This window comes from Emydura macquarii, unplaced genomic scaffold (genome assembly GCF_026122565.2).
Source record: "Emydura macquarii macquarii isolate MOO-44397 ecotype Brisbane River unplaced genomic scaffold, CSIRO-AGI_Emac_v2 contig_499, whole genome shotgun sequence".
In the NCBI taxonomy this organism is placed as follows: domain Eukaryota; kingdom Metazoa; phylum Chordata; order Testudines; family Chelidae; genus Emydura; species Emydura macquarii.
This window is the reverse complement of record NW_027130636.1, coordinates 2794629-2816442: the sequence shown is the minus strand read 5'-3', so window position 1 is coordinate 2816442 and position 21814 is coordinate 2794629. Positions and strand designations below refer to the sequence as shown.

At 45.5% G+C, this 21814-nt stretch overlaps 1 protein-coding gene across 1 annotated transcript; it reads right to left on the bottom strand.

Moving 5' to 3' along the window:
- Positions 1-914: 914 nt before the first annotated feature.
- Positions 915-21809, bottom strand: DNAJB11 (DnaJ heat shock protein family (Hsp40) member B11). Its single transcript, XM_067538730.1, has 10 exons — positions 21591-21809; positions 20782-20938; positions 18367-18464; positions 13656-13788; positions 11768-11910; positions 11099-11181; positions 9190-9247; positions 7793-7904; positions 6660-6819; positions 915-2144 (listed from the first exon to the last, which is right to left on the bottom strand). Exons 1-10 carry the CDS (start codon positions 21656-21658, stop codon positions 2080-2082), a joined length of 1077 nt encoding a protein of 358 aa, XP_067394831.1. The 5' UTR covers positions 21659-21809; the 3' UTR covers positions 915-2079.
- Positions 21810-21814: the final 5 nt, after the last annotated feature.

The following is a 21814-nucleotide window of genomic DNA, read 5'->3' as shown; positions in this document are numbered from 1 at the left end:
ATCGCTACAGCAGAGGCTCCTTTATGGGCTGGAACAGCTGGAAACCAGAAAGAAGCCAGCACCACGCAGGCGGCCAGCTCCACACACTGCTGGGGTCCGAAGAGCACAGTTTAGGGGAACCTCTGTCCTGTTAGCTCAAACAGGATCCCTGGGAGCGGTGCAGGCTTGGTCCCCATCCAAAGAGCAAAGCCTGATGAGGTTGGGTTTGCTTGAGGATTGCTAGCGGTGATGGGGCTCCCAGGAGCTGCTCTTTGCCCTTCCACCACCCCTTGGGGATGGAGGGTCTCACATCCCCTCGCAGCCAGAGAGGACCTAGGAAATTTTGCAAGAGCAACAGGGCTTGTTCTGTTCCTTGCTTTTGGAAGGCATCGTGTTGGATCGCTTAAAAAAATCCCCCCCGAAAAATCCCACTTCCAGTTTTTTTCTCCTCTGCTATATCTCAGCCCCTTGGGAACAGCAAGTAGGGAGAACATGACTGTGTGAGCCTGTAGCATTGTAGGATGACACATTGCTTGGGTATGGTGCTGCCCCCTTGAGGATGTGAAAATCAACACAATCAGTATACACTATTCCTGAGATGGACAATTCCTGTCTCCGCCTATGACCAGCACCAGTTGCTTCTGAGAACATGCAAGAAACCCCTCTAGTGAGCAGCTACGTGCTAACTGGCCCCAGGGAAAGCTTCTTCCTAACTCTCATGAGTTAAAGGTTAGTTCATGCCTTGTGGGTGTGGACCCCTTCCAAAGCTTTCTCCCGATATTTGTTGTTATAACGTCAGCAGTTAAAGCAACAGTTGATATACTTGGAGAATTACAATACAGAGCAGGCTAGCTGGCGCAGCAGTTGTAGGTCTGAAGTTCATGGCAAGGGGCCAGTTGTCTCGAGGAAAATCAAGCTGCAAGTATACTTTGAACATAAACTTTAAAACACTGTGAGCCAAACAAGACAGGCTCTGTTGGAGCCTGCTCCAGCCCCATGGAATCATAAGAGAGGGCCTAACCCCATTTTAAATGACGTCCTTTCAGTGCTGAGACTAACGGGCAACATACAGAGCTTGTTGAAAAGAAGCCAGCTGATGTTTGACAATAAGTGAAATGTGAAAGTGCTTCAGAAATGCCAAACAGACTGTATGTCAGCAAAGGCGTGGGACCAAGATGGTGCAGTCCATCCGCTACAGCGGACACAGGACTCCCCCTGTAGCTTGGACTCTCACAGCCCACTGGCCAGCAAGCTGGCTGAGTGGGGGAAGCAGCAGGGTCAGTCTGGCTGCTGACTCTCTTTGCAGGCCATATGGAGGGAGGCTCCACCCAAGACGAGCCCATAAGAGACTTCAGTCTAAGGTGCAGACCAGCCACCTCCAGCTGTGAGCACCAAGCAGAGCACAGCAGAGCCCAATTCACAGAAGGGATGCAGAGGAAGCAGCGGAGGTGGTGGAGCATGCTGACTATTGCAAAGCCAAGGAAATGGCCTGTGTCTACTGGCTAGCAGCCCACTCCTCTAAGGAGTAGGGAGCCCCCTTTACCATTGCTGTGCTTTTCTTTTCCCCTCCTTTTGATAGCTCTAAGGCAGCTCCCACGGTCCGCACTAAGTTCACTTCTAACAGAAACCGAACTCTTTCAGTGGAATTGTGTGTTCTGAAAGAATACAACCCATTCGGCTTTGTGGGGAGGGGGTGAGATGGTTGAGTATAAGAGATGAAATGTTAGGAGAAGATCAATGTGAGGGACATAAAAAGAGAAACGAGGAAAATACATTGAGAGGGTCAAGAAAAGTAACATCAAAATATATTTAAAAACCATCATTTCCAATTTGCACTGAGTTTAACCCCGCCAACGTTTTCTTTGCTCAGGGGCTCTGCTCACTGCTCCAATACCAGGAACTCTAGAGGCAGCACCAGTTATGCCCTGAAAAAGGAAATATTTTCCTTAAGCCATCTGAACACCTTCACCATTTGCAAAAATATGCTTGAACAATCGCTCCACCCTCCCTCCTTTTCATTCTATAACGGGCAGAAGAAAGGACCGCAGATAAATATCACTGATTTCACTTTTCATTTGCAATCAAGTCCAATTTGGTGTGTTAGTATCCCTGCAGTCCATTGTACACCTTCTGCACAGATCCCTGTTTCAACAGCTGTTTGAGACCTGCAGGAGAAAAGGAACAGTTAGCACACAGCCTGAAAAAGTCCCACATTTACATATCTGACTTTAAACAGAAGTCACTTGGGCATCTGTGACACCCTGTATCCCATGTACACCCTTATGGTGTGATTTGTGTATTACTCATGTTTACCCTGACAGTGTAACTATGTATGGTCTGATGCAAAGTATGTCATGTAAGGTGTTTCTGGAATGCTCATGACATACTGAACATTATTATTATGGTAGCATGTCCCTGCAATGTCATACATGTGTACAGATGTGAAACTCTGCTATGTCATATCCCCAAATGTGTGTCTCACATGGCTTGAATAGATGTAGACAAGCACAAAGCTGTGTTTTCATGCCCAGCAGGGGCATGCATACAGGAACAATGGACTGGCCTAAGCACCTTTGAGCACTTTGGCTCAAGAGGGGAAAAAAATCACACCCATTTCCAGACATGGATGATCACCTGACGACAGGGGGTGTCTAGGATACTTGTTAAAAAGAAAGAGGCATCTTTGTCTTGGAGCTCTCCCCTGGAATCCATCTTCCAAGCAACATCAAAAGACTGGCACCTACTCACAGAGAGCGGGGGCCTGGTTGCAAGACGCATCTCAACCAGCCTGTGTGGTAAGCCAACATCATAGATTGAAAGAGACTGGAATATTAATCTTAGTTTAGGATGAGAGTAATCTTTTAGTTAATTGTGATTAACTCCTTGACTTATTAATAATCTGACTTAGATTCACTTAAAATCTTACTGTAATCAATAAACTTATTTGTTTGTCTTATCTAAAACAATGCATGTGGATTGAGTGTGTGCAGAGACCTCAGAGTGACAGAGCTGGTGCATATCAATTTCTTTGATAAACTGATGGACAAGCATAAATGAGCTTGCAGGGTGCAGTGCACATCACTGCACCGTGCAAGACGGCAGTTCCCAGGGTTGCACCTGGGACTGGGGGTGTTTGCTGGGGGTCTATCCCATGAGTGTCTGGCCAGAAGCGCTCCTTCACTAGGTCAGGGACTGATTACTTGCAGGAGGCTGGGCATAGGCTGACCCAGGCGTGGGTGGTTCACATAGCAAAGCGGGGTAAGTTGGGGCCCAGGAATAAGGAATTGGGGTGACAAAGCTACACACCAGTCCGGATTGCAGGGAGGGAATGTCACAGCATCCCAGCTGGCACATTTGAGCAATGGAATACAAACATCCGGCAGTCCAACTATCCCACTGAACAGTTAAACTGAAGGGCAGAACAGCTCCATTTCAGCTAATCCTGAACTCCCACAAGGAGAGGTGAAGCTAAGTGGATAATACTGTTATATTAAAGCCTTCTTCCATGTCCTCCCACACCACAGAAATGGCTGAAACACAGAAGGGCTAGGACCCAATGAGACAGTCACCTCTGCTACAAACTAAGTAAGACAGCAGATTTGGGGGAGGCGGGGGGGGGGGGGGGAACAACACAAAAGAGGCAGTTAGAGGAGATGCTCAAGATTCTCCCACATGCACTATTCAATACACCACCCTCAGATCCTACTTGGGGGTGGGGATGACACTCTGGCCTCCTGTGTTGCTAGGAGAATCCACTTAACTAGTGAAATGCCAGACAGTTTTCTTTGCATATTAATATGGATACCACACTTACTAAAGCCACGTTTAAGAATATTTAAATGGATTAATTTGAAGTTGTATTCTGACATCCTGTCAGTATTCACATCTTGTCTGAAAGAGAGGGTTGGGATTGGATAACACAGGCCGGGATAACAGCTGTACTGGTCAGCACTCGCAAAACAATATCCCACCTACTTGGGTCACTTTATCAAGGGAAAGACAGACAGACCCACACTTCCTCCACCTAGCAGCCTTGCTGCAATGGGAGCAGGAGAGACAGGAAACAGCATATGCAGTTCTGCTGTTCTGAAGTTATTCTGACAGGATTCTCACTCCTGGGTCTCAACTTCCTGGCATGAGACCAGCAGAAATCTTACTTCACTTAGACATTTAACCCTGCGGAGTGCTGCACGTGCCAGGCACCCTACTGCTGCTCATGAGAAGGCGCACGTAACATTACAAACAGCAGCAATAGCAGTGCCAACAATCAGAAAAGGATGACTTTTCCCTCGCCTCACGAGAGAAAAAGAAAAGTACCAGGCTATGTATCGCTTGAATATTTAGGCAGAACAGCTGCCCTTCAAACAGACAGTCAATTTATGATGCCAACCCCCGACTGACTCCAATAGCCCAGGAGAGACACGGGTTGATCTTCTGACATCCTCTGGGAGGAGAAGGGGGAGGAAGAGGTGTCCAGTCAGTCAGTCATCCAAGAAGAACACATGAAGCCCCAGCTGGTGCAGTTATGCTACAGCTATGCTCCCTCCCCTTCCCCCCCGTCTTGCTCAACTGTGCAGCACTGATCCCAGCTCAAAAGGCACAACATTGGTAGTGCTGTTCCCTCCAACAGATCAGACCCGTGGTGGGAAGGAAGTATCCTAGAATGCCTACGATCCAGAAGATCCAGCTTGCCCAGCCAGCCACCCTCACTGAAGAACAGAGGAATGCCACTGAGTGCTCCGTGACAGCCTCGCATAGGACAGTGTGTCAAGGCAAGGCTGCCGAGCATACCTTGGTAACCAAAAAGCACCATCACTGCCCCTGCTTCTAGCACACTAATACAGGAGAGGGAAAGCCAGGGGTCCTGATGCAGAGCTAATGGCCCCTCCTGCCTTTGTCTCTTTAGCAAAGGCTCCACCTCCTTAGAGCTGCTGGAACTCAGTGCCATTGACTTCACCTGCTGTAAACGAGATGGGGCTGACACCCAGAGGGGCTCTCTGCTCTGGGGAAGACTGTGACAAGCATTCCAGAGGGGAACTGCCCTACAAGACTTCCTGGCAGGCAGCAGAGTCTGCACTAGTACATCTCAGCACCCAGTCCTCATTGACTCAGGATTTATTCTGCAAGGCATTTTGCACTGGTCTTGTGCCAGACCCACGGGATCCTTTCCCGTCAGGACAGGTTGGAGGGAATTCGCATTCCCTGCTTTGTAAATGTAGAACGACATTTGCAAACATTCTTCACGTCCCTGCACACTGTGACCAACTCGTGGTCAGGGACATCTCCCTGCTACACTGGCATGCTTTGAAGGGGCAAAGCAGCCTTTCTTCCTCCTCTGACATACATGCCAAAGAGGAACAGGGGCCCTGAAAGTCCAGCACAGATCAGAGAAAGCAACCATGCGCTGGAGACAAGATTCCTGTGGAAAACAGCCAGAAGCCTGGGCAGATGGCCAAAGCTGCAGTACCCACCCAAAGAAGTGATGGAGAGCATGAGGCGGAGACCTCATCCCTTTAAAACAGCCACAGAACCAGGAGGGGCAGGGATAAAGTCGGAAAGGATGTGTGTGGACAGGACGCTAGTGCTGCTGCAGTCAGGATCCTTCAGTGACTAGTCAAGAAGGAAGTGACTGGAATATTCTGAAGGCAGCATTTCTATTGTATGAATATGGCACATGACACCACTAAGGGCCTGGCTTCCACTCTCTCAACTCTGGGAGCTGCAGTTCTGCCATTCTCGCACTAGGAAGCAGATGCCCAGGGGACAGACTCCTGGCAAACAGTATCTTCAGAAAATGTGTGTGGTGGCCCTGAGCAGGGGAGGGCAGTCCCAAAGGTAGGCCAGGTGCCTTCCCTCAAAGCTGCTTTGGAAGTGGGAGAAGAGAGTCTATCATTGAGCATCCATGCTTACCTGTGCCAAGGTCCAATTCCTTCCCCTATCAGTGGCAGAATGTGGTTTCCATCATCCCCACTAGAGGGACATGTGGAAAAGGAGCTCCTGGCTGCTGCCGTCTGAAGTATAGGAGCTACTTGGCCACTTTCCTCCTGAGTGACAGCATCACAGGGGTGGGGTTTAATGGGCTATAATTTATGCACATTGATGTGACACCTTTAGCTGATTCTCCTCAACTTCCCTGAGTGTCCCTGTGTACACTTGGCCTATGTGCTTAGGGTAAGGACAGGTGGGGAGAAAACATCCATTTCCTGATGCAGCAGTCCACCTTAACATCAGAGCAACACCCAACTCCTGCCTCCAAAGAGAAGTGGAGGCAGATGCTGGGAAACTGTGGTGTTAAGTCTGAGATACCATTCTAACAAGGGTGAAGCCAGTACGTGGCCAGCTCCAATATTAGCCCATCACCAACAAGAGGGCAGTCTGTACCTTGTACACGGAAGGGAGCTTTGAAGCAGCTCCAGATTTACTAATGCTATACAAATATCAGTGGTCCATCTAATCTAATCTGGTACCCTTCCAAGTATAGCAAGTGAAACCAGATGCTTCAGAAGAAAGAAGAAATAGCCCACAGTGCACCTACCCAATTATATTATGCTGTATATGCAGGGGCGGGGGAGAGAATTCCTTCCTGATCCCTGCAAGCAGTTATCTTACATCGCAAGACTATGCTCTGTCATTGGTCAGAAAATTGTGAGATGATGAGGCTAGGTTTTTAAAACACAAACCTTCCCGCTGTTCATCCGTCAGCTGCTCTTTGGGGAAGTCCACATCAAAGGTAATTATTAGCGAGCCTTTGATGTTGTTGTTATCAAAATTTGGAAGACCTTCTCCTTTTTTCCACAGTTTGGCCCCAGGTTTTGTGATTTTATCCCGGGCGACATGAACCTACAAAGCAAAGGAAATTTGAGAACAGTCTTAGTATCCGGTTATCCTAAATTTCCTTTATGGCAATATTAGAGACACGTTCAATACCAAATCCTCCCCAAAGCCTGTAATATTCACTACCAGGATATGTAAGAGCACTGACACAGAGTTTAAGATAACATATGTCAGCACACCCACTCCAGTCTGAAGGTTAATCATGGATTGTACTCTCACTTGTACCCTCTGGAGCAGGTTACAGATAGCCAAAATGGGTCGGTCTTTAATCTCTGGAAGAGACAAGATTGTCTGTGGCCTATGTTAGAAATAACCAAGACAGGTTGCTGAGGCAGACTGGGGAGACGGAACTCTTTATTACCTGCTCGTTCCACCTTGATGCCACGAGTGAGCAATGAGGGGGTTACTTTACAATTCTTTTATCCATGACAGTATGTAAATGTGTACATTTCCAGCAACTCTCCAGAGACCCTGATTTGGTTACATTGACACCTATAACATGAATATTAACAACTACATGATGAATACAATTATACCCACCCCTGTTTGTTGTTTACAGGATTACCATACAGACGGCAGGCACATCACCTTAAAACCTATTAATTTTACACTAACATTCTTTGAAGTAAAGGTATCCTGAGAGGAAGGAAGATAATGCTTTCTTCCCATCCTGGCCTTGTGCAGGAGTGGCGATAGTTATTTTGTTAGTTTCATCCCCTGGCAGATGGCCAGGAAGGGAGGAAAAGAAGAGAAATAACAGACTAACTAGAATTTACACCAATTAACAGAAACAAGGTTTGCTCGTGCCATGACCCGTTCCCTGTAGCTTAGGCCTGACCATTTGTCCAGCTTTTAACTCTTTACTCTCCTACAGCCAACAGCTGCAGCCAGCAGTGGACAAGTCCATGTGGAACACAGGGAATTCATTTCTGAAATCATTTTTGTGTGTAGAGAACATGAAAATAAACTTGTGCCTCACCCTGTGCCCATCTAAATGGGAAATATCCATTTCAAAGCCTATCAGTGCCTCGACCAGCGAGATAGTGACGTTTGTATATAAATCATCTCCTCTTCTTTCGAAGACCGGGTGCCTGTGAACAGAGCATAGTAAATTGAACCTATGACCTCTCACCCCACCTCTTCTGCAAGAGTCAGGATTAGAGGTGAGCCAAATATTTCTGGCAAATAGTAAAGTCACTGAAATATGCAGGTAGGCTGGTTGTGAGCATCCCCGACTGAGAGCTACAGTGGCAAAGCATTGTAAGGCAGCCAGGATTGCAGGGCAAGTGGTGACACAGCCCCTCACTAGTCTCCATTTTACCCCAAACTCTAACATACATACCTAACGTCTCACATATTTTCCGTACATACATCTCACAAGGATTATGATGACCAGTGTGACACAGGCTTTCACTAAAGACCTTACATAACATTCTTTAGGGAACTAGTGTGTAGATCACAGATGAGGGGATCCCTGTAACCCTTAAGCACCCCTGCACCCTTTGACCGTTGTTCCAAAGGGGTCCCTGGGTCACAAGAGCTATGTCAAACAGTCCCACGTGACTCATCCGGCAGCTTCCTTTTCCTGTTCTCGGGACGGGTATTACTAAGAACCTTTCCATTCACAGGGCAAGAGGTGGAAAGGAGTGCCAAAGTAGATGTGACTTCTCCAACAGCTGCTATTGAAACTTAAAAGTTTGGGCCAAACAAAGCAAAGGGGAAGCATCCTCTGAACATCTGTAATAATCTCAAGGTATTCCAACACCCTTAACATAGGACTAGGGCCCTACCAATTTCATAGCCATGAAAAATGCATGCATCACGGAACATGAAACTGGCCCTTTCCCATGAAATCTGATCTCCCCTGTGCTGCTGGCAGTGCCTCAGACAGGGGCTCTTACCTACTAGTCCTGGCTGGGCTGGGGTGCTCCCAGCACCACAGGGAGATCAGACTCACCTCCCCGCTGTCTTTAGAACCCAGCTCTGAAGGTAGCACAGAAGGGAGGGTGGCAATCCTGCCACTCTCCAAGAAGAGGTTTGCAACCCCCCCCCAACCTCATTTTGGGTTATACTACCATGAAATTTCAGATGAACACACCTGAAATCGTGAAATTGACGACCAATTTTCAAATCCTTTGGCCATGAAATTGACTAAAACAGACCCTGGATTTGGTAGGGCTCTCATATGAGACACTCTGCAGAGCCCTGCCTCAAGCCCTCTATCAAAACCATCAAGAGGATTGGCTCTCTGGCCTCTCTGATGCTGCTGATGGGTAACGTAGGTGTCATTTGAACTGGCAACACTAATACAAAAGCCATTGTTAAGTTTTCTTTCTATTAACCAGAGAAGTGGGTTAAGCCAGGCTGGTTACTTACTTGAGAACTTTTATTCGGAAGCGTAAGTCACCTGGCTCCCCATCTACATGGGGTTCACCTATGGAAGTAAGTTAGAAATAGTGTGTTAGACTCAGTCATCGATAGATGCTTCATTAGCAATTAGCCAGCCTGTCTGACACCAGAGAGGCTTGGCTCACCAGGCGGCTTGGTCTTGTGTTCTTCTTTTAAGCTGAAAAAATCCAGACGACTTTTACTAAGGACTCCCTACCTACATGCAACTTCTCAGATGGAGGCTTTTGGAGTCATGTCTCAATGAACACTGGAGCATGAAATTAGGGCAGAGAACTCACCTACAGATTGCATGCACGAGAGATATGATAATGCCCTGCCATGTTCTTGGGACACTTTATTGAATTAAGTTGAAATATCTTTGAGATCCATTGTATTAAGTGAATAGTTATGTATTATTGTGGTTGTCAGATGGAATTATATGTAATCTCTCTGGGTGGAGGGGAGCGGTGAGAGATGTGACAGATGTGAGACCTGGGAGTTCAAAGGACTATACTGAAAACATGACAGATGAATGGATTTGGGGAACAATAAATGTTAACCTAGGGAGAGGTTGATGCAAATTCCCCACCTCTGGTTATGCAAAAACTCAGCCTTTTGAAGCTACCTCCTGAGGAGCCAGTCAATGTCTGCTGATTACTTGTTCCCAGAGATAAGATCAAAGGCCTGGACTATACAAAGAAACAGCTGAACTGCTCAGCCTGGGCTCCGGCTCTGAACCTGAGACAGTTATGAACTTGTAACCACAGAAAAAACCCACTTCTGGGTTTTGAAGGACTGAGCCCAAGGCTGGAGCCAGGGTGTCTCCTGGTAAGTTTTTTAGCATGTGTGTAGGTTCTTTTATTGTGTTAATATGTTTTCTCTGTAAAGCTTTCACTTTAACAATAAACATGCTTACTCAGAAAAAGCTGTGTGGTAACTCCTAACTGTGGGCAATACACAAGTCATAACCTCTGGAGAAAGCAAAGCACAGACACTGGCCTTTTGGGCAGTCTGGCTTGCTGGGGACATCCCAGTGTAGACTGGGAACTGTGCAGCCTGGAAGATCCCTCAGTGAGGAGGGAGTGAGATGCGGGCCTCCGCCCTAGAGAGGGGATTATTGAGAAGCTGGAAACCTTAAAGTGGCAGCTCTTGGGGGATAGGAGGAGCTGCCATGAACTGTGACAGAGTGGATCTGTCCTGTTATCCAAAACCTATGCAACTATATTTGAGATACTGCATAGCGCTATGGCTCACATGGATGACTAAAGCCAACTAATGGTTTATTGGGATATGACGTCATGATACTAGTTAGTTCTGTTAAATGGCTAGAAGAATTTTTGCATAATGGAGACTTGCAGATCAAGCAGGTCCTAGACAGAAACTGGGTCCGTTTCTAAAGCACATATCTTTCACCCCTACAGAAAGTCAAGGGCGACCTCAGGCACAGGGTACTGTGCTGTAGTATTTATTATTCTGCTCTGTTTTCCCTTTTGGCTTCCTGTTTTCACTCTGTCAGATCTGAACAAGTGATAATGGAGAAACACTCTGCATACTTGGGCCAAGGGATGTATGTACACACTTCAAATAGAGCCGAGTGTTATGGCAGACATATATTACAGGTCCTCTTTCTGATAGAAATGTTTTCCTTTGCGATTGCCAGAGATCTAATACAAAACAAGGGGGCTGAACTTTTTAAGCAGGGTATTACTAATGCTGACTGCACTCTCTAGATAGTGAGAATGCTCAGGACCAACTGACTGCTTAAAATGATAATATCAAAGCAATACTCTACAGCAAGCACTGTGGTTCCCTCATGCTGCCATCCTCATCATCCCAGCGTTACCAGAGCAACCAAGTAAAACAAAGCTGATTTTTATGGTGATAGCTAGTTCCATACCTTCCCCGATGAAGGGATACTCCATGCCATCCCTCACGCCTGGCTCTATCTCTACCTCTAGTGTTCGCTCTTCATTCACAAGCCTAGGGAGATAAAGAGAAACAAAGTGGAAGGGTGGGTGCTGTGCTTGTATCAGCAAGAAGGCAGGCTTTATTCATTTGACTGGACTAGCAAGGGTTACTCCCACTGCTGTTTCTTTCCCACTGCTCATATCATTTATTGCACACTATCCAGAGTGGAGGGCAAGAGGTGCCTCTTGCTCTGTCTTCACTGGTCAACCATTACAGACAGCACAGAGCAAGGCGACTGACACCATCCCAAGATCCCATGCACATAGCTATTGCAGTAGTCCCCATCTCCACAAATTCCAGTGGGGAACTGTACTCCTGTCCAACTTTAGCCACTTGCATAGCGACTTCTTTAGACAGGGGTAAGGTCAAGGAAAGTGGAGTTGAAGAAGCAAGTTTAAAAAAAAGACCCTTTCACCTAATCCAGCTTCTCATTCCTGACACGACTGCAAAAGATACAATAACTCTAACTGCTCTTTCCCAGTAAGCCACCGCACCCACGTGGGTCATACTGGTAGAACATGCATATCCTTCCCCCATCTAGTGGCCAGTTCTGATTAGCTATCCACATCGCAATACAAGGCAGAAACACCACACTCACTTGACATTGGGACATTCATCACAAACAACTTCTTGAGTCATCTGGAAACGCCCAGGGCCTAGCTGGGTGGTCCTCATCTCCTGCCGGCAGTTGCATTTCCGTTTGCCAGGTGCCTGTCTGGCGACTGGCTTGTTCCTAACAACCTGCAAGAAACAAACATAGCCGTTTCATAACAACAAGTAACCCTGTATAATGATCTCAATGCTTTGCAAATAGCAGGGTTTCTTCAAGCAACATATTCTAGACAACAAGCCCCTTTAAAATCAAGATATCTGTGCTGCACCCAAAACAATACTTGCCTTTGATCTCAGAAATGTCTTTCTGCATACAGTCTTCAGTTCACACTTACCATCGGTTATACTAAGTGCTAAGATACCTGAGAATCTTCTGCATCGCTGTTATAATCATTTTAAGCCTGCTTCCAAAGTACTTATACAACTTTCTAAATAAAAAAGGTAACCTTAGGCTGAAACATGGCCTCTGATGACTTACTTTGCGAAGCTGGCTAAAATTACATTCATTTTACAGTGACTAGCAAACAAGAGGTTTTTTTCTAGTTAAAGATATTTTTAGAATTTTTTTTCCCCATATTCACATTTCTCTGACCAACCTTATTTTAAAGCTTTAAATCTGAGAGGTACTTGTCACTGAAGACAACACTTGAAGACTGCAAGCTGTGCAAGTGCAGTATACGATGATGATTCTTTTTAACATGCCATACTGCTAAATTCCTGGCTTTATTTCAAAACATGTTTTTATACTTGATTTTTATTGGGTTCAAAGTCTAACAGGATTTTTAGGTCCAGATGCAAGTACTTCTGATATGCATTTGTGTCCATTTCTATGTTCTTTAGATGGGCAATCCAATTATTTTTTTATATTGAAGAGCCCCAGGAAATTAAATGTGAAAACTATGTTAATACAGTGTTGAGATTCAGGAAATTAAAGTTACAGTTCCTAAATCTACCACAATTTGACCATATTTTATATATTAAAGGTATGCAGTTTACATATATAATATTGTATATTGCTGTTTACACACATTGGACACATCTAGACTGCAGTTGAGGGGTGTGATTGCAGCACGTGTAATCTAGGTAGATCAGAGGTAGCTCGAGTAACAATAGCAGTGAAAATGACGTATGCCCTGGGAGGGCATGGCTAACGGCTGCCACCCAACCTAGCTTTGACCTATCATGTGCTGCAATCACACCTGATTGCAGTGGAGACACACATACCCATTAAGTTAATGGTTAATTGCTTTGGGAATTATAATTTTGAGTTGCCTGATTTACACACTTGAAGCCTCAATCGTAATGTTCGATTAATGTAACTTTTTGTCTTTAATTCTGTCCCAGGGATTGACAGCACCGGAGCCATAACTAGTTAAATGAAAGCCCTGCATAGTTGCTAAACACAGAATTTCAGATGTTCGTTGCGACAGAGTTGGTTGGCCACATAAGCAGGCAGTTGGATTTATATGGCATCAGCTACTTTGCTGAAAGAGGCCTGGGTTGATAGGACAGAGGAGCTGACTTAAAGAGACTGAACAAGCTTACGTCTCGTTGAATGTTTCATCTCTTTCTGCAGCTTTCCGTCGTGTTCCAAAGTGACTTACTTGGGAACAAGCCTTCCCCCACAGTGCTTTTGGTTCCAAGAACAGCACCAGATACTTTGGCAGGAACAGGAGGCTGCATAAGAAATCCCACCATCCCCTCACACCCGTCTCTGGTTTGCACCTCACCCCTCCTCAGACACTCTGTTAGGGAGTAACCCATTTGCATTGCTTTCTAAGAACGCACCACTCTCACCTAAAGTTAGACCAATAGTCACCAGCAAGCTCAAGGGTTCAGCAGGGAGGCTCCTAGAGGTAGACTGTTACACTTACTTCCACGAAGTTTCCTGAATACACTTCCTCCAGTGTAACTTCCAGGTCCACAATAATGTCACTTCCTCGTGGAATATTCCTGTCTTGCTGACGAGGACTTCCTCCAAACATGAAACCAAAGTCCCCAAAAAAGCTACAGAGTAATGGACATTCATTAATTCAGGAAGAAGTTTAAGTTCAACTCCAACCACGTGGCTTCATAAACAGGGTCTCTGTTAGAACACAGAGAGCTAATACAGCAGTAGGCTTCCTTGCATCTTATATGGTGGTGAGAAGAGGCTGCACTGTACAGCAAACTGAACATTGTCAAGCCAAATGCCTATTCTCAGCTGATAACACAAGTGGCATGCTTTCAAAAACAAACAACAGAAATCAGTTATTTTGGAAGAGATTTCCTTATTTAAAGCCATCTCAGTTGGGAATAAATTTTTGGCACCACATCTAAGGTACTTACATGGCCCAATCACAGTAACATCTGAGTGCTTCAAGTCTAACGTATTTATCTCCACAACACCCATGTGAAGTAGGAAGTGCTATTAACCCCATTTTACAGATGGGGACTGAAGCACTGAGAGGCTAAGTGACTTGCATCTTCACAAAGGAAGCCTGTGGTGAAGTAGGAAATTGAATTCTAGTCTCCCAAGTCCTAACCTCTGGGACATCCTTCCATGCAGTACCAACATTCAGACAAGGACAAGATTTGAGGTGGACACTATGAGGAGTCTTCAAGAACCCACCATCTGGCTTCAAGGGAACCCAGCCCTAGCAGATGGAGTGTTTAGTAGAGGAAAAGACAGAAACCAAGCACCACCTTTCTTTTTATTCAATCAAATTAGTCAATAGGGGCTGCTCTCATCCTTCAAGCAGGCCACACCAGCAGATCCTGGCACCCTAAAGGACAACTGTAGCAAAGATTTCTATCAGAAATGAATAATCCACAGGTTTACCCTGAAGCAAGAGGTGCTGTTTGAAGTGCTAGTGAATGAAGAGGTCAGATTTTGCTTTATTTAAATTAGTAATTACATTGGGGATATGGGAAATGACATTGTAGAGTTTTCCTTAAAAAGAACATTATCTGTCACAGTGTAATAAAAACCAGGCACATCCCAGAGGTTGCAAGAAAGATTTTGCATATCTAATGCAATTATAATCTATTATACATCACTCACACTAGCAAATCTGCCAAGTGAGCAATGCCAGTTTGTGGGGGAGGAGAACAAACATGGACTTCATGCTCATTGCTCACTGGAGGAAGGGGTGATTGTGTGTGTGAAAGCAGCAGCAAGGATGAGTGTGATGAATACAACTTTCAGATTACCCATCTGTCACTAGTGGTCAGCGTTGATTCAACTAAAAAGTGACAATTTTTTAAAGTGCTTATATACAAATGTTAGAAGTCTAAAGACTAAGATGTGTGAACTTGAGTGCCTCGTATTAATGAGGATATTGACAGAAGTATCACAGAAACTTGGAAGAATGAGGATAATTAATGGAACACAGTAATACCAGGGTACAAAATACATCGGAAGGACAGAATAGGTTGTACTGGTGGGGGAGTGGCACTACACGTGAAAGAAAGCATAGAGTCAAATGAAGTAAAAATCTTATAGAATCTCTATGGCTAGTAATTCCATGCTCAAAGAATATAGTAGGAGGGATATACTGCCGACCACCTGACCAGGATGGTGACAGTGACTGTGAAATGCTCAAGGATACTAGAGACATAAACATAAAAAACTCATAATAATGAGGGATTTCAACTATCCCCATATTGACTGGGTACATGTCAATTCAGGACGGGATGCAGAGATAAAGTTTCTTGACACCTTAAATGGAGCAGCTAGTCCTGGAACCCACAGGAGGAGAGGCAATTCTTGATTTAGTCTTAGTGGAGCACAGGATCTGGTCCAAGAGGTGAATTAAGTTGAACCGCTTGGTAATAGTGACATAACATAATAAAACTTAACATCCCTGGGGGCGGGCGGGAGAAAGGGGGAAGAAGGGAATCAAAGCAGCCCACACAGTAGCATTTAATTTCAGAAAGGGGAACTACAAAAAAAGGAGGAATTTAGTTAAACAGAAATTAAAAGGTACAGTGCCAAAAGTGAAATCCCTTCAAATGCATGGAAATTGTTTAAAGACACCATAATAGAGGCTCAATTTAAATGCATATCCCAAATTAAAAAACAGAGTAAGAGGACCAAAAAAGTGCCACTGTGGCTAAACGACAAAGTAAAAGAAGCAGTTAAAGGCAAAAAGGCATCCTTTAAAAAATGTAAGTTTAATCCTATTGAGGAAAATAGAAAGGAGCATAAACTCTGGGAAGAGAAGTGTAAAAATATAATTAGGAAGGTCAAAAAAGAAAGAATGTGAAGAACAGCTAGCCAAAGACAAAATAATTTTTGCTGTTACTTTCTGAAAGTACATCAGAAGCAGGAAGCTGCTAAGCAACCAGTGGGGCCACTGGACGATCAAGATGCTAAAGGAGCACTCAAGGAAGATAAGGCCATTGTGGAGAAACTAAATGAATTCTATGTATCGATCTTCATGGCTGAAGATGTGAAGGAGATTCCCAAACCCGAGCCATTCATTTTAGGTGATGAATCTGAGGAAGTGTCCCAGATTGAGGTGTCATTAGAGGAGGTTTTGGAACCCACTGATAAATTAAACAGTAATAGGTCATCAGGACCAGGTGGTATCCACCCAAGAGTTCTGAAGGAACACAAATGTGAAATTGCAGAACCACTAACTGTGGCATGTAACCTACCATTTAAATCAACTTCTATACCAGATGACTGGAGCACAGCTAATGGGATGCCACTTTTTAAAAAAGGCTCCAGAGACTATCTCAGTAATTACAGGCTGGTACGCCTAACTTTGGTACCAGGCAAATTGGTTGAAATTATAGCAAAGAACAGAATTATCAGACACACAGATCAATATGATTTGTTGGGGAAGAGTCTACGTGGTTTTTGTAAAGGGAAATCATGCCTCACCAGTATACTAGCACAGTGTGGGAGAGCACGAGCCGCAGCTGGGCTCAGCTCCCCGTGAGCAGTGGGGAGGCACGGAGCCCAGCACAAGGGGGGGAGGAAAAGAGGAGCCACAGCTGGGCTGGGCTCGGCTCAGCTCCCTGTCAGAGCTGCCCAGCACGCTCTCCTCCCCAGCATTTAACCATTTAAATGTTCTATTTTTAGAACATTTAAATAGATTTTTAATTAAACTAATTTTTACATCCCTAATGTGGAAAAGGGTGATCCAGTGGATACAGTATACTTAGATTTTCAGAAAGCCTTTGACAAGGTCCCTCACCAAGGGATCTTAAGCAAAGTAAGTGGTCATGGGATAAGAGAGAAGGTCCTCTCCTGGATCAGGACTGGTTAAAGATTGCAAACAAAGGGTAAGAATGAATGGTCAGTTTTCAGAATGGAAAGAGGTAAATGGAAAGAGGTCCCCCTGGTGTCTGTACTGGGACCAGTAGAGTTTAGCATATTTTATAAATGATCTGAAAAAAGGGACAAACAAGGAGCTTGCAAAATTTGCAGATGATACAAAACTACTCAAGATAGTAAAGTCCAAAACAGACTTTGAAGAATTACAAAGGGATATTACAAAACTGGGTGACTGGGCAACAAAATGGCAGATTAAATTTATTGTTGATAAATGCAAAGTAATGCACATTGGAAAACATAATCCCAACTACACATATAAAATGATGGGGTCTAAATTAGCTGTTACCACACAAAAAAGATCTTGGAGTCATCGTGGATAGTTCTCTGAAAACATCCACCCAATGTGCATCGGAAGTCAAAAAAGCGAAGAGAATGTTGGGAAACATTAGGAAAGGGATAGATAATAAGACAGAAAATATCATATTGCCTCTTTATAAATCCATAGTACACCCACATTTTTAATACTGCATGCGAATTTGGTCACCCCATCTCAAAAAAAAATATTGGAATTGGAAAAGGTACAGAAAAGGGCAACAAAAATGATTAGGGGTATGGAACAGCTTCCATATGAGGAAAGATTAATAAGACTGGGACTTTTCACATCTTTGAAAAAGAGACAACTGGGGGGAGGGGGGGATAGGATAGAGGTCTATAAAATCATGACTGGTGTGGAGAAAGTAAATAAGGAAGTGTTTTTTACAACTTCTCATAACACAGGAACTAGGGGTCACCCAATGAAATTAATAGGCAGCAAGTTTAAAACAAAAGGAACTATTTCTTCACACAACGCACAGTCAACCTGTGGAGTTCTTTACCACAGGATGTTGTGAAGGCCAAGACTATAACAGGATTCAAAAAAGAACTAGATAAGTTAATGGAAGATAGGTCCATCAATGGCTATTAGTCAGGATGGGCAGGGATGCAAAACCATCTCAAGTGTCCTTAGCCTCTGTTTACCAAACGCTAGGAATGGGTGACGGGATGGATCACTTGATGATTACTTATTTTGTTCATTCCCTCTGAAGCACCTGGCATTGGCCACTGTTGGAAGACAGGACACTGGGCAAGATGGACCATTGGTCTGACCCAGCATGGCCATTCTTACTTATCTTTTGACCAGAGAAAAAGGAGGAGATCCAGGACCCTAATAACAAAGCATCTGGCCAGTGCTGGAGTTTGAAGTAGTATTGGCGCCCTTATATTATAGACAAAATTAATCTTCCCTGCCTTTAGAACAGTTTGCAGGGGTGAAAACTTACTGTGAGAAGATGTCTCCATGGGAACCCTGGTGACCATCCTTCAGTCCCTCCTCGCCATATGTGTCATACTGCTTTCTCTTCTCCTCATCTGAGAGCACCTGGAAGGGCAGAGCATGTGGGACAATAAACACTAGTGCGTAGAGTGAACTGGGTTATTTAGACAAGGCTTTTGAGATGAACCCTGCCATTATTCCTAAATGAGGAACAAGAGGCAATGAAGGCACCCACATAGCTTGTATTATGGTGGTGCTGGTCATGACTCCATAATTAGCATTAAGTCAGAAGTTTTCAGTTTAACAAGAGCTATAAACCTTTATTTTGCATTCATCTCATTAGAATGGTAAAAGCCACGACACAATATAATTCAACACTCTTTGAATTTTTCATGGTGGTCCAATAGAAAATGAATTGATAGAGAGAACAATAGGAGTTCAAAAATACACCCCTTTTGGCAGTCTTTCACAGAAGTGTGTCATGCTTCTTTGTAAACAAGCATTGCTGCTCCTCCTGCTCCTTGCCCCAATATCAGTTATACAGAAGGAACATTTGTCCAGAGAGCATTTTATAACTTTTTAGCCACAACCAAGTTTGAGTACCATATTTGGTGAAGCCACCAAATATGACAAATCTGCTATGGTGCAAACATTGGCACTCCTGGGACAACATAGATGGGGGGGGGGGGGGAGGGGGAGAGAGAGGTGGAAGGAGCGAGCGAGCGAGCATGAGAGCAGTGACTTCAACAATGTTAAGGAGGAATAACTTCCCAAATGCATGGAATGTGTGACAATCAGATGTATGGCTCTGTTGACCCAAAAGCATGTGAGGTGGCTGTTAAAATTCGGCATCAGAGTGAGAATTTGATGAAGCTGGTATACAAACAGCTTTTGGGTGTCTATTGGAGATTGAAGCAAAAGTCTTATGGAGTACTGGAGTGTGTTGTTGACAGTGTTATAATCAATATGAAGGTGAAAAGGAAGGCACAAGTATTTCCTCTTAACTTCATATTTCCATGCTTTTCAGGTTTTGAGGGAGTAGGGTGCACCTTGATGCAACCTTAACTGCCACTAAATGTAGCTTTTGTTTGCTAATTTAGCTTGGTATTAGAACAATTACCAGCAGCAACAAGTATAGCTGGCTGTTCACTCACCCTGCTTAGGTACTCAGTGTGATGGGACTGCTTTGCCCAAATTATCCCTTTGGCTGATATTGGGTTACAAATCATTTTAGTGTTAAATGGAGGGGTAATGAAATGTTGGTCCCCTTAGTGTATGAACAAAGGGCAGCAGAACTGTGCTTAGCCTGTTCTGATTGAAGGGTCACTATTATCTGAACTGAACTAGCTAAGCAAGAGGCACGGATGCCAGAGCCCTGTGAAGGTGGATGGGGGTGGGGACAAGTATATCTGCTTGGAAGTGTGGGCACTGTCTATGAGCCCTAGGAATGGTTTAACCTCCTCCTCCCCCTGTATGTTTAAAGATACAGCTAATTAAGATTCCCTTAGGATTCTTTTGTTTTAAGTGCTCACTACAGCTGAAATCATCTACTGTAGCATAGCACTCCTGCCCAGCTTCAGCACTGAGAGCGGAGAATCAGAGAGCTGGTTGGAACGTCAAGAGACTGTCCCTGCAGCAGTCAACGGAGAAGCAGGTAGTAGCAGATGATAGTGTGCGAAGGGTGGCTGCCCACAGAAGGAGCAGCCTGAAGGGCGGCTGAAACCTAGCAGCCGGATAGCAGAGCAAGTAAGGTGCCTTCTTCCTCCCCCCCTTTCCTCTAACCAGGGTGGGAGGTGAACTCTGCAACTACACCTCTAGACTCTGGGTCTGACCTTTAGGATAACACCTATGAGTAGGTTGCTGTAAAGGGAACTTCCTGTTGCTGGATTTAGAAAGCTGAGGCAAAAGGAAATTGGCCCAATGTACTCTGGGGTGGGTGTTTTGTTCATGGTTTTATGTGTGAATCCTGCTTGGAGCATTTTTCCAAGTTAATGCTGGGTTACTTTTCCTCTTCGATTAAAAATCTCTTTCCTATACTCACTCTCTGTGCTTGTGAGAGGGGAAGCGTCATGTCTAGAGGCATCCAAGGGGTGGTGTGTAATTGTCCCAGGTTACTGAACCCCCTGGATATTGAACCTAGCCCTTGTTGCTGCTGACTCTGACAGGCAGAAGGGTTACACTGTATCCTACTAACCTAGGGACAAATCCCAGGTATGGGAGTGGGCAGAGTAACTACAAATAATTTGAAATGATCTATTTGAGGTACACCTATGAAATCCCAAAATAGTATAATCTGTTTGAAGATTCCAGAAGAGCAGCTGTTCCACTCTCCCCAGATGAGAAGACGGGCAGAGATGCCAACAATACAGGAAAATCATATTTGTATTAGTACTTGGAGAAGATACCTGATTAACTCACTGACCTCATAGGCAGCACCTAGATCCTGGAATTTTTCTTGTGCTCGTGGATCATCAGGGTTTCGGTCCGGATGAAGCTGCAAAGCCAGTTTCCGATAGGCCTTTTTAATGTCTTTTACTGATGCGCTGCGGGACACCCCCAGAATCTTATAGAAATCTCTCCTGAGAAATACAAAGCAAAATAAGCAGCTAGTTGCGGTCTGTATCACATGGTGCTATTCCACATGTGCAGCCCATCTAGTTAGGCGCTGGTATTAAACCAGCGCCACTGCAGCATCCAAACAACTCAAACAGTAGTGAACCTGGCACACCAGAGAGTTTCAATCAGGGCTACCCCCCATTTTTTACAGAGGAGGAACTGAGCTGACACGGAGACATACATCCAGTGACTGGCCCAAGACAGAGTGTGTGGGGGCTGTGGGGTAACAGAGACCACGGGCTGTGTGCGTGGGGAAGGGGATGTCAGGGGTTGGGGGGGGGGGCGGGTGTACGGGCGGGATAATCGGGGGCTATGGGGGAAGCGGGGGAGATGGGGGGTGAAAGAGCGGCTATGTGGCTATGGCTATGTGCGGGGGGAAGAGATGTCAAGGGCTGGGAGGACGGGGGGGAATGGGGGGGGGAATGGGCGGGGTGTGCGTGGGTCAAGATCGGGGGTGGGGGAGGGTAGGCGGAGACTGGAACGCGATAAGGGCGGGGGCAGGTGGCGGGCTGCCTGGCTAGGGCCGGAGGCAGGTGCTCGGCCTGGGGCCGGGATGATGCCCCACTGCGTGGAGTGGAACTAGGCCCCACACGGGCCCCGCCCGGCAGGACTCACCCGGCACTGGCCTCCCCGAGCAGGTAGAGCAGCAGCAGACAGAGGCGGCCGAGGGAGCGGGGGCCCATGACGGCGGCGCGGCCTCGCTCCCCGCCGAGCCTGCACAGGGCTGGGATGGGACGGGGCTCGCTTCGCCGAGGCTCGCGGGGGTGGCTCCGCTCCGGCCGGGTCCCGCAGCGGCGGAGCCTCCTCACTCGCCGGTAACCATAGATATGAAACGGAGC